At 42.9% G+C, this 19,508-nt stretch overlaps 1 protein-coding gene across 1 annotated transcript in view; it reads right to left on the reverse strand.

Annotated features, from left to right (window-relative positions):
• Window positions 1-253: 253 nt before the first annotated feature.
• LOC108931397 (forkhead box protein P2-like) overlaps window positions 254-19,508 on the reverse strand; it is a 50,189-nt gene continuing 30,934 nt past the window's right edge. The window contains exons 9-17 of the mRNA XM_029259624.1: window positions 15,171-15,258; window positions 13,785-13,868; window positions 9,867-10,068; window positions 9,183-9,259; window positions 8,953-9,054; window positions 6,558-6,679; window positions 6,045-6,114; window positions 4,960-5,126; window positions 254-1,460 (exon numbers count right to left, since the gene is read on the reverse strand). Coding sequence (XP_029115457.1) covers window positions 1,316-1,460; window positions 4,960-5,126; window positions 6,045-6,114; window positions 6,558-6,679; window positions 8,953-9,054; window positions 9,183-9,259; window positions 9,867-10,068; window positions 13,785-13,868; window positions 15,171-15,258 — 1,057 coding nt within the window. The 3' untranslated portion in view covers window positions 254-1,315. The remainder of the gene's footprint in view (window positions 1,461-4,959; window positions 5,127-6,044; window positions 6,115-6,557; window positions 6,680-8,952; window positions 9,055-9,182; window positions 9,260-9,866; window positions 10,069-13,784; window positions 13,869-15,170; window positions 15,259-19,508) is intronic.

Below are 19,508 nucleotides of genomic sequence, written 5' to 3' on the forward strand. Positions count from 1 at the left end.
TTTTACTTGACAGTCAAGCCAGATAATTTCATATCAACTCAAAACGTATTATTATTTGGCTTACTAGATCTTTAAATGTTTGGTTACCATGTTTTCTGCTTCATTTAATATGACTGTGCAAACCAGGTGGGGGGAAAAAACATTAACATGACACATTCTCTATAAAATAATGGCAACTGTAAACACACACACACAAAATAAGAGCTCCATGACGACTGTAAAAATCTGCATTACGGATAAATGCACAAGGTTGTTTTGGTCAGTTTTCCTCATGATCTGCAAACAGCTACTCCTGACTAGTCTCCATCCGCTCCCTCCCCTGGCTTGTTTGCAGTCGGCCCACCTTCCACACACCACACTGGGGTATTTCTCTCTGCACAGGGCTAAATAAAACCATCCCAGAGGTCCCTAAAGGCAGCTCATGGAAAGCTTCCTTGGTACTAATTAAAGTCACAGAAGGCGCGACCAGCGAGTCCGGCAGCTTCTGTCTGAGCTATTGGCCATTGATATGGTTTGCCTTTGGTTTCTAGCTGTTGCCTTTGACTGTTTTCAGGTAGACAAAGCTTCCGAGAGAAAAGAAGAGGTAAAGAGGACAGTTTTGGAATGCGCGCGTACTCCTAATGGTGCCTGCAGTGAACGCTTACAGCTCGGCTTAACATCAAACATCTCAGCACTAACAGACAAGAGAACTGGATCCTACTTTTTTCCTTACATCAGCAGAAGTCTGACGCTTTGGGTCGCTTCGGTAACATATGCCATTTTACATTTGTTGGTGCCAAAATTATGCGTGAATGAAATTCTAAAGAAAACAAAAAAGAAAGTGTGGTAACAATGTTAGCAACATATAGGCAGTGACACTAATTTCTGATACCACTCCTGTGCAAATGGCAGAAGAGCAATAAGTTGTAGTGGACCAGTAATTATTCTCTACTAACTCCTAGTAGCTGCTTTGTGTTTCCAATTTCCCACAAAATGAAGAACAAAACTGGTTTTGGCAGTAAAGTGAGGCCTTTAGTATCCTGCATCGTAAGAGACTCCTTTGCTTTTTACTAACGTCCACGAGCCAGATTTTCTCCATTTGTTGTGTACATGACAGAGCCAGTCGAGTTCACAAGGGGTGTTGTTAATGTCTTTTTGGGTTGAAAAAAAGAAACACACAAGCATTTCATGCCTGTTGTTCCTGGTTCCCAAAGAGCAGCAGTAAAGAGTCCCTTCAGACTGTCTCCTCGTTGCATGCTGAATAAATAGTCCTGGTGAAAGCTGACTGTGCCGGGTTGCAGTCTAGCAGTTTGAATGGGGATGGGGAAAAAAGCCCTCATTCCAAATCCTCTGATAAGTTCCCCTCCTCCAGCTCTCTGTCCTCCTCCAGATCCGGACTGTGATTGGCTGTTGTCACTAATGACATTGGGCAATCCTCGTTGTCCAAGTTGAGTGGCTCCTCCTTGACGTGAATTGCAGGCCTGGAGCAAAAAATGAACAAGATTAGCAGGTCCATTCTACGTCCAGTTTGCACATCGAGCGCCACTGTGACAGCTCCCGTAAATCGCATAGCTTGGCGTTTTCTCCTCTGTCTTACTACAAATGCACGCTACTCCACCGACAAACTACTCGAAAACCACCTGCTTCAACAGCTATGGATTAAACGGAAGAGTGTAGGCCATCCTTTCAGAGATGGCCAAAAAGTAGGAGTGAAGCTGTGAACAGGCTATGAACAGGCTATGATTGGACTATGAACAGGTTATGAATACACTGTTAACGGACTGTGACTAGCCTGTAAATGGGATGCTAATGGACTATGAAAGAACTTAAAAAAGGGCTATGAATTGACAATGACCTTCACACTGTGCAAGACCAGTCTCTCACAGCTACAACACATTCTGCCATCAGACAGAGCAGCAGTTAAAGAATAGGACTTAGACTGGTGCTGAACCAGAACCACCAGAATGAGCCAAATACCCTACTAAAATGTTCAGTGTTTATTACATTTATATTTGTTCATTTAGCAGACGAGTTTCTCCAAAGCAACGTACATCTCAGAGAAAAATAGAATGAGAGCATCAACAGAAAAAGAGACTTGGATGCAGACGCACGATTCGAAAATACAGTGAATTTGTCACATTCGATCATATGAACCAATGTACATCACATAAGCAGCTGCAAATTTACATGTATTCATTCAGCTGATGCTTTTCTCCAAAGCTACTTACAATTATTTACCCATTTATATAGCTGGGTAATTTTACTGGAGCAATTTGGGGTAAGTACCTTGTTTATAAATAAATGTAATATGTAAAATTCAAATAAATGTAATAACGTAAATACATTATTAACAAACTCTCTTCATTAGCAGTCTTGCTTGAACGTAAAACAGTGGCCCTAAAGTAGCAGCTCTACCGGGGGGGGGGGGAAAAAAAAAAAAAAAAATTTACTAAATCGCTAGAAAGATGCTAAAATCTGGAGAGATGTCCCTTGAAGTCACGCTCACTGACTGATACATAAAATAAAGGAGATACGGGCCAGACATCATACAGAGTAAATACATGTGCGACGGACAAAAGTTGCTAAATGAGGAACAGTGCCAAGGTTCTACTGATGGCTCGGGGTTACAAATAAATCGAGAATATCCCATCCCTTCTCCCGTCCCTTTGGCCCTCGAAGCTAGAAGCGCAAATCTTCTCCTTTTCTTCTCCTTTCTCGTTAAGAGGAAGTGGAATCTGGTTATTATTCAGGGCTGGAAGCTTCTCCAGAGGAATACCTACGGCTAGACTCCCTCATTAATCAGCTTCAGCCCAGCACACCTGTCACACGCGATCATACATGTTCTTAAACTCCAAATGAAGGGGCATCTCTGTCAGCTGTCAATATCCAAACATGCCAAGCCGAGAGGGTACTAGATAGATTAATAATAGCGTCACATAACGCTTGCTTACCGCTGTGCCGTACTGGTGAGCAGAAGTTAGTAAGTTACATTTACAATTAAAGAAAAATAAAAACGCTCCTGATCAAATACAGTGGCGAAAAACTGATTTCAAACTGGACCGACTGATGGTTGTTTTTCCAGAGAAGTTACCATTCAGTGTTTCGAGGAGATGAGGTCAACCTGTAGCGGCAGGGAAAGAACATTAAGGCTGACCACATACCTAAACTTATCCATGAGCACCTGTGAAATTCTCCGAAACCCCGAAGAAATTATGATTGCTCCACATTTAATTCCACCCAGTATTTAACATGTTTAAAAATGAATGGTGGACCTGGTATGTAACAAGGCTTTGGACCGCCTTTTACTGTGACAAAGTCCCCAGAGCGCTGTGACAAAGGCAGCTTTCTAAAAGCGCTGTCATTTGTATTTATCATACAGTAATAAACAATCCCGACGATGTGTACTGAGAAATACCTAAATGAGACAAATGATTTGCAGTGCATGGGGTAAGCAGTGGTCATAAACCCAGCAAAGCTTTCTCCTTATGTGAAAAGCATCACTTACAGCCTCCATCTGTATTAATTATAAATCAGTAACTTGCCTGCATGGTTTAGGAGAAAAGCGAGAAAAATGATTAGTTCCCACAGCCAGTTTAACACTGTATTAAGATGTCTGGTTGAGTCATCTGGTATTTAATGAGCAGCAAGCGCTACAGAGTCATGAACAAATGGCGGACACGTTTCCCCAAATTCGTCACCACAACTGGGTGGGAAAGGCATACAGATTGTGACAAGATTATTACTGGCACTCACAGAACCAGACGCAGATCATGCAAATAACATTGTTATTCGTATTCCGTGATGAAGCGAAGAGTGTGTAATCACGGAACAGAGTGACCGGCACCCTGCCACACACGCTCCTGAACATCCGGGGTCATCAGCAGATGAAAGTCATTTAGGAAGATGGTGGAGGAAACATCGCCAGTTGCCATGGTGCCCATTAACGACAAAAGTCCAAGGGAGGAGAAGGGGGGGAACGCAATCATGGAATGGTGCCTCCGCTCACGAGTTAACATTTTACCCATTCAAATTAAATAATAATAACAAAATTATTATTATTAAAACAGTGATGTGAAGAAAAAACAAAACGAAGAAACAATGCACTAATTGTGGTTAATAATAATAGCTGAAATGGCCCTGAATTAAAAATAACTTTTACATAAATGCTTTAATTTTCCTGAAGATTTAGCAGATATAATCTTGGCCAGGTGACGCCCGCGAGGGCATAGCGATCTCCTTCAGCAAGGGCACCGGGGACACAGAGGAGGGGAAAGGACGGCCGACGCGCTCTCGGCCCTGACACATTCAGGCCGTGGCATTTCCGCGTCCCAGAGTACTCCCCAGGCTGGGCAAACACAGAGCAGCACCACGCCTGACGCAGGCCACGGGCCGCACACCGCGGACGAGGGAGAGAGAGGCGGAGAGGGAGGGGCCGCCTGCACAAACACGTCTCCGAAACCCGCGGGGCATCCATTTTTAATCGTCCTCCTCTCACAGCTCCATTAAAAAAGATGGAACGGCAAAGATTTTAAAAGTAATTAATGATACAGTCGGATGCTAAATATTAATAGGAACAGTCTTGCATAAAATATAACATCTAAACCCCTACAATGCCGACATCGGAGTAATTAAAAGTAAATCTGTAATGACTCCTGATCAACGCTTTTTTTAAAGGAAAAAAAAAAAAACACTAAGCTTTCAAATACTGCAACGGTGGGCTTCATTTTAATAAATGTGTTTATAAATGTACACATTGTTTCTAATGGCCCTACTTGAACGGAAGAGTTCAGCTAGAATTGTCCTTTTCGGTTATGAGTTTAGCAGGTACTGTACACTTCCGAGTGATTCGAACTAAAAAGTTCTAAAGCCTTTAAACTATGTTTCATGTGGAAGGAGGTAACATGAAGCGTTGCACAGACCCCCCCATCGCTGAGAGCCCTGCGCACTGTGGGACTGTGGGCATCAGGAGCTGCGACTCACATGTGGGCGTGAGGCGAGTAGCCGGGGCTGCTGTGGCCATTGGTGTCCAGGTGGTCGAGGGAGCCGAGAGAGCCGAGGGAGCCGAGGGAACCGTTGGGGTCTTCGTGTGCTGGCTGCAACAGGCCCGGAGTACCCAGCAGGGGCAAGCTGCTCTCCGCCAGCGCAGCCTGGGGGGCACAGAGAGACCACCGCCCGGATTAGCTCTGTGTGAGGCAACAGGGCTCCCCAACACCCTTCTCCGTCACCAACGCAGTATCCAGATGATTTATTAAATACTTCAGCTGGACTACTGGAAAAAAGCGGAACACTTGAAACCTCAGGGACGGAAACTCGGTGGCCTGAACCGACAGCACCGACTATTAGAGCGAAATGGCTCGGGTCGTTCCAAAATCTGTGCAGATATTACAGCACTGAACTTTGTACATTTGTCTGTGCTGGATTTAAAATGTACTTTTTGCCCTTCTCTGCATTTTAGTAACTTTACATTACATTCATTCATTTAGCCGATGCTTTTCTCCAAAGCAACTTGCAATGTCAAAACTACGTTATTTCATTCACCCATTTATACCCCAGGGGAATTTTTTTCTTTACTGGAGCAGTTTAGACTAAGTTCCTTGGTTAAGTGCACTACAGCAGGAGATGGGATTTGAACCTTCACCATGTGAATCTAGAGGCAGCAGCTGTAACCACTGTGCCACACACAAAGTAATACTGCAGAACTTGACAATCTGGGCAGTAAAATGTCAAGCAAGAAGTTTATATAAAAACCAAAGCTGTGACATACTGCTCCTAGCTCAGGAAGACTACACCTAGTGCAGTTTCAAGATTTTTCTAAGTAGTAAAGTCAACATGTGATACCAGCCTCTGCCACAAGGGGTCCTTATCACCCCTCAAAATCAGACACTGAAAAGAGCTTTACAGAGCTGGACTCTGATCACTGTCACCCCCTCACTCCGCAGCACCTGCCCAATACTGCCCCGGCCGCTTGGTGTCTGGTCAAGGAGCAGCACTGGGGAGTACGGAGGTTGAGTCCCGACAGCACAGCCATCTGGTGCACACAAGGAGCTGTACAGAGGGGCGGTTACCTGCAAGCTGGCATTGAGCGCGGTGCCATAACCCAAGCTGGAGGGCAAGCTCTTCACTAGCGTCGGGCTCCTGCAGATCCACAGCGACCGGCAAAAAAGACATTTGGAATTCATTAATTATGGATTTATTCTGCAGCCTCACTGCGGTGAAAAGGAGGGACAGGTCATTAAGACACATTAAAGCCAACACTGTCAGGGTCACACAGAATTGGCTACTTACATCCTAATAAATAACTAATAGCTGAATAATTACAAAATAATAGAAATGTAAAATAGTAGGTACACAATTATAAGGCCAAAAAAAAAAAAAAATTAAAAAAAATAAAAAAATCACGATAAGCAAGTGGGATTTTTAACCAAGGTTCTTAACAAATTATCAAGTGAAATAGAAATTGCACTTAATTTTTAGGCTATCTTTGATACTAGAGTTGTGTTCCTTTCTGGACTGGGTCCTTGGGGGCGGTTTTTTTACCCTTCATGCAGTGCTGGGTGACCCCTGAGACTATCCCCTACCCTGTCATCTTCTGCGACCTTCTCTTCTGGTACTCCATTTCGTCCACGGTCCAGACGGCACCCTTCACGTTCTCCACGCGCACAAAGCACTTGTGCAGGCTCAGGTTGTGTCGGACCGCGTTCTGGGGGGTCCAGGGCAAACACAAGAGTTTTCACATTCAAAATCTCTTCACATATCTTACACGTACCACATTTTTTAAAATTTTAATCACGCAAACATGCACACGTACTGCTTGTACACACAGAGGATAACTTGTGGACTGGAAGAAAATTTGTATTTATTCTTATTAACAGTGGGAAACAATACATTACGTAACTGTCACAAACTCTGAAAATCAACATTTAACGCAAAAAGGTATTCAGCGGCCAGAGCGCTGAGAGCAGCCTAAACAGCCTTCGACGTAGAAGGGTGTGGAGCTGGGGGGGCTGGTCTGCTGACAGCACTTTAAAAACATCCCAAAAAACCCCTGCTGCCCCCATCACTGGACTCATTAAAACACTTTGCAGACACCTCCTAATTTTGTACCTGCAAAACACTGCAGAGACCAGGACACACAGGGCATGCCATGGCACCTTCAGCCACAGACACATCCAACGTCACATAATTCCAAAATAAAACACTGTGCCTTACAACACAAAATCTCACACTGTCATGCATAAACCTAAAATCTCAGTAAAGCCTGGATTTTTCCAGTGACCCTATAAAAACACACGCATGTTGTCACTAAGCAACATCCAAAAAATTACAGTTCATCTCAATTTGCTATTTGCAATACACTTCCCATATATATGCAAATAGGCCTAATTAAAATATCAAGGACATCTGGGGGGGAGAAAAAAAAAACGAAGCCATTGTTTAATTTCAGCAAAAATTTTGTTATAATTCCACAACCGAGGAGCAACGGTTTCGCTCACTGAGAGAGAATCCATAAAAACTCATAAGCTGATCTCACATCTGACCTGAAAAACCAAGGATTTGATTGATCTTAATGCCCATGGCTCAGAATATGATCATTTTAATATTAATGAGCAAATGAGCAGTTTTATTATGCATGCTATATAGTTAGAACTAATAAGCTGTTCAGAATGAGAGCTGGGTCCTCTGGCCAAGCTGATGAGGTTGGACTGGGATATTAAATCACCTTTCATTTCTTTGTAAAATTTCTCCCAGTTAATCAAACGACCAGTTCATCGCACAAACCGTCTTCAATAAGCTGCAAAAGAAATGTGACACTAACATGTAAATACACAATTAAAAATAAAGAAAATGCTATGTGGGGAAAGACAAAAAAAAAAAAAAAAGGCAAAAGGTGCTTATATGAAACCCCTCCTTTCCCTCTGCACACAGATTAATATTATATTCTGATGTTCATGGTCACTGGCATAAATAAAATAACGTAATCCACTGATGACTCAACAGCACTGAGAAAACATGCAAATATCTGATAAACGAGAAATGTCCCAAGCTCGCCAGGATCATTAGCATTCTAAATCCAAATTAATTCACTGTGGTGAATGTGGTGCCGTGAAACCGTCTGCATGCAGATGAGAGGATGTGATGCTGCAATCGAGGCCCCCCCACCCCACCCCACCCCCTGTGCCTTGAATAGCTTGTGGCTAATTGACGTTTCAGTCCCAGTGCCACCCCCCCCCCCCCCCAAACACCCCTTTTAATGAAAGGGACACAGTTCATTTCGGCGCAGAAGAGTACACTTATCTATCCAGACGCTGCTCCCCTCGAAAAAACAGACACATGAAGGGAATGTCTTTTTTAGGCCGCTCATAGGAAGCAGACAATGGAGTCGTTTGGACAGTGATAAAAGTGAGGCCTTTCATTTGCGCGTGCATTAAAATAAAAAAATAAAAAAAGAGCATCTCCATTTAGACATGAAAATTATGCCTCTGCTCTCTTTTAGTTCCAGCTCAGTGGTCAAAGTTCCTTGCTGTCATGGCGAGTCCACTGCAGATCACGAGGTTATGGGGGGGGCGCGCGCGCACGCACACACACACACACACACACACACACACACACACACACACACACTCCAAAACAAAAAACCCACTGCTTCACTTTGCTGTATAAGGTAAACAGCCGTTTTTCAGACTAATTAGTCAACAATGTGAAGCAGGGAAAAAGTGAACGGTGAATGTACAGTACAACAGCGCATCTAACAAAAGGTGTTGATGATTGAGCTCCCCGCGTGTAATTAGCTTGGCAGCCGTTGCTCTTCTCGCCCCTTAATTGGACGGAATTAAACAACGGTATAAGAGGCAAAATTATTCTTTCACTTGTCATCTGGAGAGAAGGAGATTTGTTCCATTTAAGCAGCAGGTTAGGAGGGGAAGGCAAAAAAAAAAAAAAAAGGTGCGCAAAGAACAGTGATGAAAAGCTCACCTTCCAGGTGGCAGCGTTGCGCCTGAAGTAGGCGAACGTCCGCGTAAACCAGCTGTAAATTTCATTAAGCGTTAGCTGCATGTCAGGTGACTCCATGATGGCCTGAAAGGAGACGCGTCAAAATGACGGTTTACTAACTAGGCCAGGGCGACACTCTCTCAAAGCTGCCATCACTTAGGCGGCAATTAATTTTAATCTAATCAGGCAAAGTTAATTTATTTTCCACTTACCTGCCTTATGAGGGTCGCATATGTAAATGGAGGTCTAACGTCTGCATTCTTATAAAACTCGTAGTTTGGGGCGATCTCTGGGAAAAGTAAATAATTAAATAAATAAGCTCTCTCATCACATTAAATAATTTTATGACAATGAAATCCTTACTATATATATATATATATATATATATATAAAAAAAAATTATTCCTCAAAATCAAACTGAAGAACGAAATGGGGACACGAAGAACATTAAATCGGTACTCAATACGTCTTATCAAAATGCATTTTTAATTAATCCACCTCATGAGAAATCTCAGACACTTATGCAGGAACAGGAATGAAATTAGTCCCATGCAGACACCGCGTACGCTGCGAATATGCCAACTTATATCTCTGAATAATCCGTGTCTCCATAAAGCAGTGAAGATCTGGAGTAAATAATTTGAAAGCGATTTAAATTCATGATTCCACATACATATTTATCAAAACACAACACGGTTATGTCCTTGACTATCAAGTCATACAAACAAACAAACATAAAGGTATATTTTTCTGGCACCTAGAACATTTTTCAGGGTGTATGTTCCTATAGATGAATGAAGAGCAGCAGAAGAAAGGAGCGACTGGGTCGTAAGCCATTCTGAAGACGATACAGGGGATATCACGGACGGTAGTCGCCGCACTCCCAGTCTCGGTACCTGAGGACAATGTCATGGGGAACTTGTCTGAATGGCGCCTTCGAACAGACCCCACGTTGGGCAGGCTGGCGGGGCTCAGCACCGGGGGCACCTGAGTCAGTGGGGTGACGGGCGCCGTCGGTGTCGTCGCTGCCTGAGGTACATTCGGGGGAGACGCGGACGGCAGATTTTTCGTCATGGTGACGTTCGACACCAGGTTGAGCTGCGGAGTTACCAGAGAAAAGAGGATGCACACGGGGAGGGTGGGCTGATTAGAAGAGGGCTCAGAATCGTCTGATGAATGAGCGGGGGGGAGTCACATCCACAGCTGTGTTCCCATTAACAAGCTGCAGAGGAAGAAGCCAATCTTGGCTAATTATAGGATGAAATTATATCATAGGAATTCTAATTAGAGCATGCTGTATGAGATTATCTAATGATCTGCCTGAGCCTTAACCAGTGCCGTTGTCACCGGACCGCAGCCTGCCTGCGGTCACGTGCGAGACGGCCACCTGGCTCTCCGCACACCGCTCACCTAGGCTCAGAAGTCGTGACCTTTCCTCCGCTCGGAGCACTGGGCATCTGAGGCTTTTTCGCTTCTTCGTATTAAAAGGAGAACGCGGCGCATTACACGCCGCGCTTGACGGGACCCTAAGCAGGGAGCCGACTTGGCGCTTTCTCACTTTTGTGCACAAATCTCAGCTGCGAGGCTCCAGTCAGCTGGAAAAAGTCTGCGCTGACCTTTAGCCTCAAAGCTAATTTGGTGGAATCCTAATGACATTACCAAACATTCACGGGGAACTGTCTTTATGGTGAATTAGCTGCAACATGCTGAACGTGTTAAGATTCGATGCGACTTAACCTGACAAAACAGTGCATGCGTGTGTGTGTTTGTGAGAGAGGGATTAAGTAAGGAATCCCCCCCCCCGACAACTCACAAGCAGCTACATGCGGGAATAATGTGGCACAACACGTTTACTACGAGAGAGGCTGTCAGGTTTCCCATGAGTTAATGCTGTCTCTGTCACAACCCGTGTCCTCAAACCTGAGAAACTGGGCATAACAGCGAGAAAGAGAGAAAAATGTCAACTCTAGACAGACATGAGCTGTTAATAAATGTGCCCAACATTGCACTGCATGATATGAAATTTCTGCATCACTGACACCGCGTGTCTCTTTCTTCCAGGGAGGAACGCCACGTGCTATACGGGGGGGGGGAACGCTGGCTGATGTCCATGTGATGTTGCCCTTCCCACCCCCATTTGTCAATACAAAACAGGTTGTCTTTACAGAAGACAAAATAAAGACCAAATGACAGAGGTGCGATTTATCACTCTTCACGTGAACGCCTTACACACCCGCACACAATGAATGAATGGGATTTGTTATCGAACAACAAGAATTAACAGACGGCGGGTAATTGTTCCTTTCTTTTTTCTCTTTATTGTTTTTCGGGCAGCTCGCCAGCAGCAGCACATTAGCGTTGTCGTAACAAGCGGGGGCACCCCCCATGGCATTCCCCCGCTGATTCATGTGCTTCCAATAAAGGAGGAGCGCAAGCTGTTCCCCACACCTCACTGCTGCGTCACGCTTTGACGGTCTGGTCTGGTCTGTCGGGCCTTCGGGAAAACAGCAACACCCGAAACGCGGCAAAACGGCTGTCGCACACCGATTCGTGCTCACGCCTCACGTAACCAAGCAAGAGACTGCACAGGAGAAGAAAAAACCCCAACAGTACAAACATACTACAAACACACCTAAACCCTGAAATGCCACATTTAGTCTACAAACAAGTCTTAATGATTGCAAAGATATGTTTACATTTATTCACTTAGACGCTTTTGTCCAAAGCGACTTACAACAGATACTATGTAGTGTCACAAGCCCACACACCTTATTCACCAAGGTGATTTACACTGCTAGATACACTACTTACAAGGGGTTACTCACCCATGCATCGGTGAAACACACTCACTCCGTGACACTCACACACCATGGGGGAACCTGAACAGCATGTCTTTGGACTGCGGGAGGCAACCAGAGCACGCGGCGGAAACCCACACAGACACGGGCAGAACATGCAAACTCCACACAGACTGAGCAGGGATCGAACCCACATCCTCTCACACCACCCGGGCGCGGTGAGACAGCAGTGCTACTCGCTGTGCCATCGTGCCACCGCTTAATGTTTACAAAGTTTCCGCAAGCAACACTTTACCATGAGTGAAAGCAGTGACAGGCTCATTGAACAGATGGATCAAAGAGATGACCACGAAGAAACACATTACTGTCTTCGAAAGTAAATTCTGCTCTTACAGCGTGTCACGTAACACACACGCTAAACGACATGCAGTGTTTATTAGCTACATCGCACAGCGCAGATATCAATAAAGGGCTTCAATGTGCTGGGATGCAGGAAAGGAAACAACCTCAGGTACAAATCTAAAAGACATTACCATGTTAGGAAGATGTACTTTAATCCTATCCAGTATCATAAAATCTTACAGAATAGCAAAATAAGGCCTTGACTTTTTAATAATCCTTTAGAAAATTTTTTTTTTTTTTTTATTCCTTTGTGAAATTAAAAGCACAATAGACAAAACTATAAACTTTGTTTTAAGGTGTGATGGTATTTGTGATATTGACTTCCAAGTTTTGCTCTTTAAGAAAAGATTTACAAGAGCAAAAGCTTAAGTGTCAATATAAATTAAATCTGAAACGTTAAACCCCACTTGAAGGACAGAGGCAGAAAGTACAAGCACGCAAGCGCTTAAACCCATGTATCCGTGGACAGCCCAAGGTTACTACCCCAGGCTCCAATCCACATCTTAATAAAGTCCTATTCTGGAAGTAAATGGTTCACACAACGGACGCATGGCAATGGACGCATGCCAGCAGCCTGTGTTCATATACGGAGGATGCGATGGGTCCAAGCGCATTCGGTTTGGTATCTCGGCCATGTGCTGGCTGCTTCTGCTCAACCTACACACGAGGCCATGAGCCTCATTTAATCTAAGCTGTGCGATAAGTTATCAGATCTTTTTATTTTTTGTATATAAAACACACGATTCTAATCTTTCCGAGCACTGAGGCCAGGTTGGTGCTGAAGCGCTGTGTGCACATCCAACGGGAACGTGGTAATGCAACTTCATTTTTAAACCGCTCACCCACCAGTCTATTAATTGCTGAACATCAAATGCAATTAGCAATTCTTTCATGTGTGCTTTATTTAAAGTAACGCCTCATTTGTATTATTCATTCATATTCTGTTTTTGTTCCAGGGCTGAAAATGCTTTATTAGTGTGGATACAATCATGCTGCTGGATTTTTTATGTTTTTAATTTTTCTTCAAAAAAGGAGAAGAAACCTGAGTAATTAAATATGGGGAAGAAAATGCAATGTAGATTCCTGACAGTTTTACAGGGTAATTATCCATCATGTGATTATCCACTTTATTTAGTAAGAACTGACGAGGAAACTTGTCCTACAGAAATAAGATTGCTGCTGCTAAATAACATTTTGTCCCAAAAATATTTGCCTGATTTTGTCAAATTATCAGTTGTAATATATCTATAAAATAAATCAAATATATATGCATCCCTGTGCAAACAGACATGGGGAAAGTAGTATAGTTTGCATTTCCATTCAATTTCCTCCAGACCATATCATAGTAGGTGGGGCACTGTAAAGCACATTTAAATTGCATCTGTTTCTGCTGCTTCTTCTCAGGGCCAAAAGAGCTACGAGTGCCGCCGTGGTAACGTAGCCAACAGGTTGTTTTCAACATTCGGAGCCTTACTGTAGCCATTATGACATCTCTGCACAAGTCTAAAGGTTGTGATTTGCCGCACTATGGTGACAATTAAGTGACAGGAGAGGCTGATGCGATGCGATTTGTATAACCTGCCCTCTGAAACCTTGCTGCTTTTCACAACTCACCGGTTTGGCAGGAGGCTTGGGCTCCGCAGGTCTCATGTGCAGGTGGGCCATCATTGCCTGCAGGCGTTCCCGTTCTTTGGAGAGCTGTGACAGGAGAATGGGCAGAAACATGAGAGGGTGGAGGGCAGTAAACAGACGGCAGATTTAGTAATGGGTCTGTGTCCCTCCGTCATAGTGACGCATTTTTTCCAAACCATTGGGATGAATCTTGACTATATCCCAGCCTTATTCCACGAGTTTCCCATTGCAAGATCGGGGACAGAGTGATATTGTGGCAGAGCTGAAAAAGGTCACGGAAAACAAATGGCACTTCATCTTTTTGTCAATAACAGAAGCGCTCTGGCAGTAACAGCTTAGAAGAGCCATACATCACAGGCCCTGGGTGTCCAGCTGGAATTCCACGGACAGCGTCGGGGGGGCGCACGGTCTACAGCTGTGCAGGGGTGAGGGTTCCTATCTCTGCACTTCGCTCTCCCTCCCCCGGAGGTCCGATTAGTGCCCCCTCAACCTGGCATCATCAATCTAACAGAGTCGAGTTACCGCAACCATGCACGTACAGGAAGTGTGACTCCAAACAGCACGTTGCTGTTGGTTACATTCATTCCAACCGCATTCCGGGAGACCGAGGGCCAGGAAGGGGGCATTGCTGATAGCAGAATAAATTAACACACTGAAGACACAAAACATAACTTTTGTACCTGGTTATGCTGTTCTGTGCTTGGGGTTGTGTCACTTTTTGTGTCAGTAAAATATATCCATCTATTTATTTATTTATTTTAAATACAAACCAGGAACTATCCAACCCAGTGGAACGCACCTTAAAAGCACGGTGCCTGCTAATTGGCCAGATTCACACACCCTGAATCTGTTCATCTGTCCACTTCACACACTGAGCCAGTGCTAATTGGCCAGATTCAAACATCAAGTCTCCTTTCATTGGCCAAATTCACACCCTGAAGACGTTCATTTGTCCAATTCCCACAATGAGCCAGTGCTAATTGGCCAGATTCAAACACTAAGTCTCTGTTCATTGGCCGCACTCACACATAGCATATGCACAGGCTAATAAGGTGCATCCAAATATATTTGGCCTACTTTTTGCAGGTGGTGTAGTGCTGACTAATAATGCTGTCCAATTACCCAACTCATTTTCCCACCAGTGCATCAGGTTAATAAGGGTGTGTCCTAGCTTCCCAGAATAGTTATTTGGTCGGGTGTAAAGTTCATTTAATTATGAAAATCCATGAGAGACACACCTGCATTTAAAAAGGAGAGGAAGAAAATCGGAAACATAATCTTAATTTAATTAAAAAGGTGTAACAACTATATATAAAAAAAACATTTCCTGTGGTGCACTGTGCAGAGAAATGGAAAGGAGGGACTCACCTGTATCTCCAGCTGCTGCACCACCTGCATCTGGACACGACACTGCGCAGTGCTGCGGTCGTCCAGGGCATGCTCACTGTTGAGGTGTCTGGGTGAACAGGAAAAGATGGAACTAGTGAAACACACCTGAAAAACTCTTGTATTAAGCCAGCATGAATGCATCTGGTCACTTGTCACATTTAAAACTACATGACAGAAAAATACATTATAAGACAGTATAACACTGAGTGTGTTTTATTCAGAAAAATGGGTTTATTTATGCGATGACTGTTTAAATGTCAAAACCTAAATCAGAACAGGGTTGCTACACTCAGTGACTGACCTATCAAAACAGACCCTATTTCATGGGGAAACACACTTAACAGTAGAGCATGTTCAAAACATTTCTGAGAACCTCACAGAAGGAAATAAAACAAAGGGCTTGATCAATGAAGACACTGTAAATATAGTTTCTTCATATTTTATTTATTTTTTTTTTTTAAAACTAACTGACCAAAACAACTCTAGGTCACAACATAGTGACAGAAAGAGCGTACAGAGAAATTTCTGATACATCTAAATACACAAAACCAGAGCAAGAGGTTACATCACTTCAAAAGATGTGATCATGTACCACTGTCTGAAAGCATCCAAAAGGTGCCCAGACATTAGAGAATTCAATTATCATGTAGATCACATGTCATGTTCCATTCTTCTCTTTGGACAATAGCTTACGTCATATGAAACGATCACTACTAACAGCAAACAAATGTTTTGTCGTCTTCTTCACTTGCTTTTTGTTATGTACAGGATCATCAGAACACCATTCACCTAGGTCAGGTGTTTGAGGCTTCATCTCTCATCCCGAAGGGGAGATGTTTCTCAAGTGTTGCAATGTTCTGGGATGAATTTGTCCAAGTCATCCCTACTGGTGAAGTCACAAGGCTTACTGCAAGGACACGTAGGCAAGAAAGGAGAGAGACCAAAGCAATCTCTAAGGAATGAGGAGGCTATCCAGTGGACACTGTCTGCTCATCATCCCATACAATGAAATGAAGAAGCCTGAGATGCATTGCTCTCTTTCAGAAGCCAGCTTTAGTGACATCAGTGGTTCAGTCTTATTCTTGCTTTCTATCTTGTGACTATTTCCAGTCCAGTGCTTATAAATGTTCTGATATAAATCTGAAGAGAAGAAAAAGAAGCATTGGTCTTGCTTGTGCAGGTTTCACCGGCCTATGCCTACTTACATTTACATTTATTCATTTAGCAGACGCTTTTCTCCAATGCGACTTACATCTCAGATAAATACAATGCGTGCATTACATTAGGAGAAAGGGAAACATAGTTGCAGACATGTGATTCTTAATAAGAGTTAGTTTATTTCTTTCTACTATATGCACTGAAGTTCATCACACGAGTAGGTGCATAAAAACTCAGAACAGATGATTCCTGATCACCATCCTATAAATTTTTAAGTACACAAACTTACTGGTACTAGCAGTTTCAGGACATGCAGCATCACAATCCATTAATCATTTAATGAGAGCTCAAGCTAGACTTTGGAATCAATGTGGCAAATATTCTTTCCAACGTTCTGTGCTCCTTCCGCTCTTTATATATTCAGTCATTAAATACCACTTTTTTAAAGTACACGGACGGCTGCCAAAGCACCACTTTTACAACCTCCATTCCTATTTACAGTTAGTGCCCGACTTACAAAATTAACTGAGACAAAGAATTAGTTTGTTACTTAAAAGTTTTCCCTAGTCGAATGAGACACAGCAGGCAAGAGACTCGCCATGAATTCTATATATAGTTATTCATCTAATGTGTATGGGTAAATATGATGATATTGGACTAACTGACTGTACTCCAAAAATCCCTCATCTGCATCTGTTACTCTTCATCTGCTGGTGAGATGCACTTCTGTTTACTCATAGGTGTGAGTCGCTTTGGAGAAAAGCATCCGGTAAACACATAAATGTAATGTAAATGTCAGTAATCCAAATAACTCTTTGGGGTAGGAGGCAACAGTGGGGTTATTTGGCACACAGACTGTCTCTTGCTCTCTCTCTCGCTCTCCCCAATTGAGCTGGGATACCTCATGCACACACACCTGGGTATTCTGAGTCCCATGGCAAGAGTATTTATGAAACTGCGTAAATAAGAAAGCCCAATAAGAGTGTTGGTGCTTACCTACAGCTCCGCTATCCCTTCTTTTTACCCCACAAATCACATGAAATTCACAAATACCCAGTAAAATCATAATATGAAATAAAAGCACAGTTATGAATTTTGAAGCCCAGTTAAGAAATTTAAACAACAAGCTGTATTTTGTTTACCTTGAAACGCAAACAACTATCGTGCATCGACTCGGAGCCAGAGGCACTACATAGAGACGGGACTTCATTGACCAGCTCAGAACTGGGAGATGTAGAACCATAGCTTATTCACCTTCTGTTTGCTTCCCTTCCATCTTCCCGTACTCTTTTTTTAAATAAATAAATTTAAAAAAAAAAAAAAAATAAAAAAAAAAAAAAAACTTAAAACAGCTCCTAGCTATGTCAATGCATATGGTGACATTTTGGTAGGCGATTTGAAGTCTATGCCAGCCTTAATACTTCCCAGAAAAGTTTGCATTAGTGAAAAGTCTGTTTCTTAAAAGTGCTTAAGTCCGGGACAAAAAAAAAAAATAAATAAATACAATACAGTTTAACTGTCAGTGTGTCCACCATCACAACCTCCAACAAGAGCTCACAGTTCTGCTGAAAGGATACCCACAGATTGCTCAGTTTAATATTTAAGCACAACCTACAATACTGTACACTGATAAAAAGCGAAATTAACATTATCACAGGTGATACACGATCACTGTACAAATTTGTTTTGATTTGTTCTTTTCAAATGGAATGAGTCAGGAAAATATCACAACAGACAGTGAAGTTGTTACACTAATGCATGACAAGGAGGTGATGCATACCGAAGCTTACATGCTCAAAAAAAAAAAAAAAAAAAAAATAAATAAATAAATAAAAAAAAAAACATAGCTACATTTAAAATCTGAAAAAATTGCTCAATTTTATCAGCTACAAATCCACTGAGACAATGGGTTGCTAGGCAGCCAGGTCACTCCAGCGAAGGCTGCTTTTGTGCTAATTCAAGAAAGTCAAAACAGATACATTTATTGAAGTTAAACTGTTCATTTCTGTGCTTTCCGAAACGTGACGAAAATTCAAGACAATACTCTAAGAGCATATTCTTCCCTCTGGAAAATCATGCCTGATCCCCACGTCTCCTAAAACCGCTCAGCTCTGAAACAAGAGCGTTGTCACATGTTCACTGTTCCTCCCAAGCATAAAAGGGCCCTTTCTGACACCAGAGACTGTACTCTCTGGGGTTAGGGTTAATACCTGCTTTCCTTGTGCTGCGGGTCACCGCTTGTTTGTCCCTGTCGCTTCGATGCCTTTTACAGTAGTCAGGCCTGCCCCATCAACCAAACACCGACAGGTTGGGAGACAGGCGGCAATTCTTCTTACAGCAGCCTCAGTGCTCCAAGCTGAGCATCTCACATGCCTGTATCTGAAAACAATTCAAACCTTCCACGTGTCCTGGAAGCTGTACTGAAAATAGGCTTGTAGAAAAAGACGGTAAACTACTGTCTATTGGCACCGAGGAACAGGAGGGTCGCACGCTTCACTGCCTCCCTCAAACCAAACCCTCTCCTTTCCTCTTCCACCAGCGTTGCGCTCAGCAAACCAACCCAAAGGACCTCTCTGTTGCAGAACATTACCTTCGCTGTCTTGGCCAGACAGGACAACAGGGTACCTCTCTGATCTACCCGATTCTAGACGGGTTCAGTTGGCACAGGAAAAGAAAAACTTACCTAATATCAAGAAAGATTGAAATGGATTCAATTTGTACCGAGTTCCATGTGTTTCTACATATAAATTTAATCATGAACATTAAACAACATCATAACATGCATTCACACGTCTCAGAGAAAAGTACAGTTGAGTGCATTACATCAATATACACCTTTAATTCATGTGGTCTGAGTAATTACACAACAACCTAATATAGTTTTTTATTTGCTTGCTTAGCAGAGGTATGCTTTTATTCTAGTTTCATTTTACTTTTTAATCAAAAGCAGCATTTAAACAGCTGGATATTTTACTATAGCAATTTGTTACATACCAGGCTCAAGGGAAAAACAGCAATTTTGAGTACCAGTCTCTATTGACCAATTTTATCCAAAGAAACAAGGTTAACTACATTTAACCTAATGTATGCTAAATTCCAAGTGTACAGTGACAATAACCGCCTTTGGATTTCCACTGGCAAAAAGTCTAGCTTCTTGAA

The sequence above is a fragment of the Scleropages formosus genome, chromosome 2 (genome assembly GCF_900964775.1).
Source record: "Scleropages formosus chromosome 2, fSclFor1.1, whole genome shotgun sequence".
Lineage (NCBI taxonomy): Eukaryota > Metazoa > Chordata > Actinopteri > Osteoglossiformes > Osteoglossidae > Scleropages > Scleropages formosus.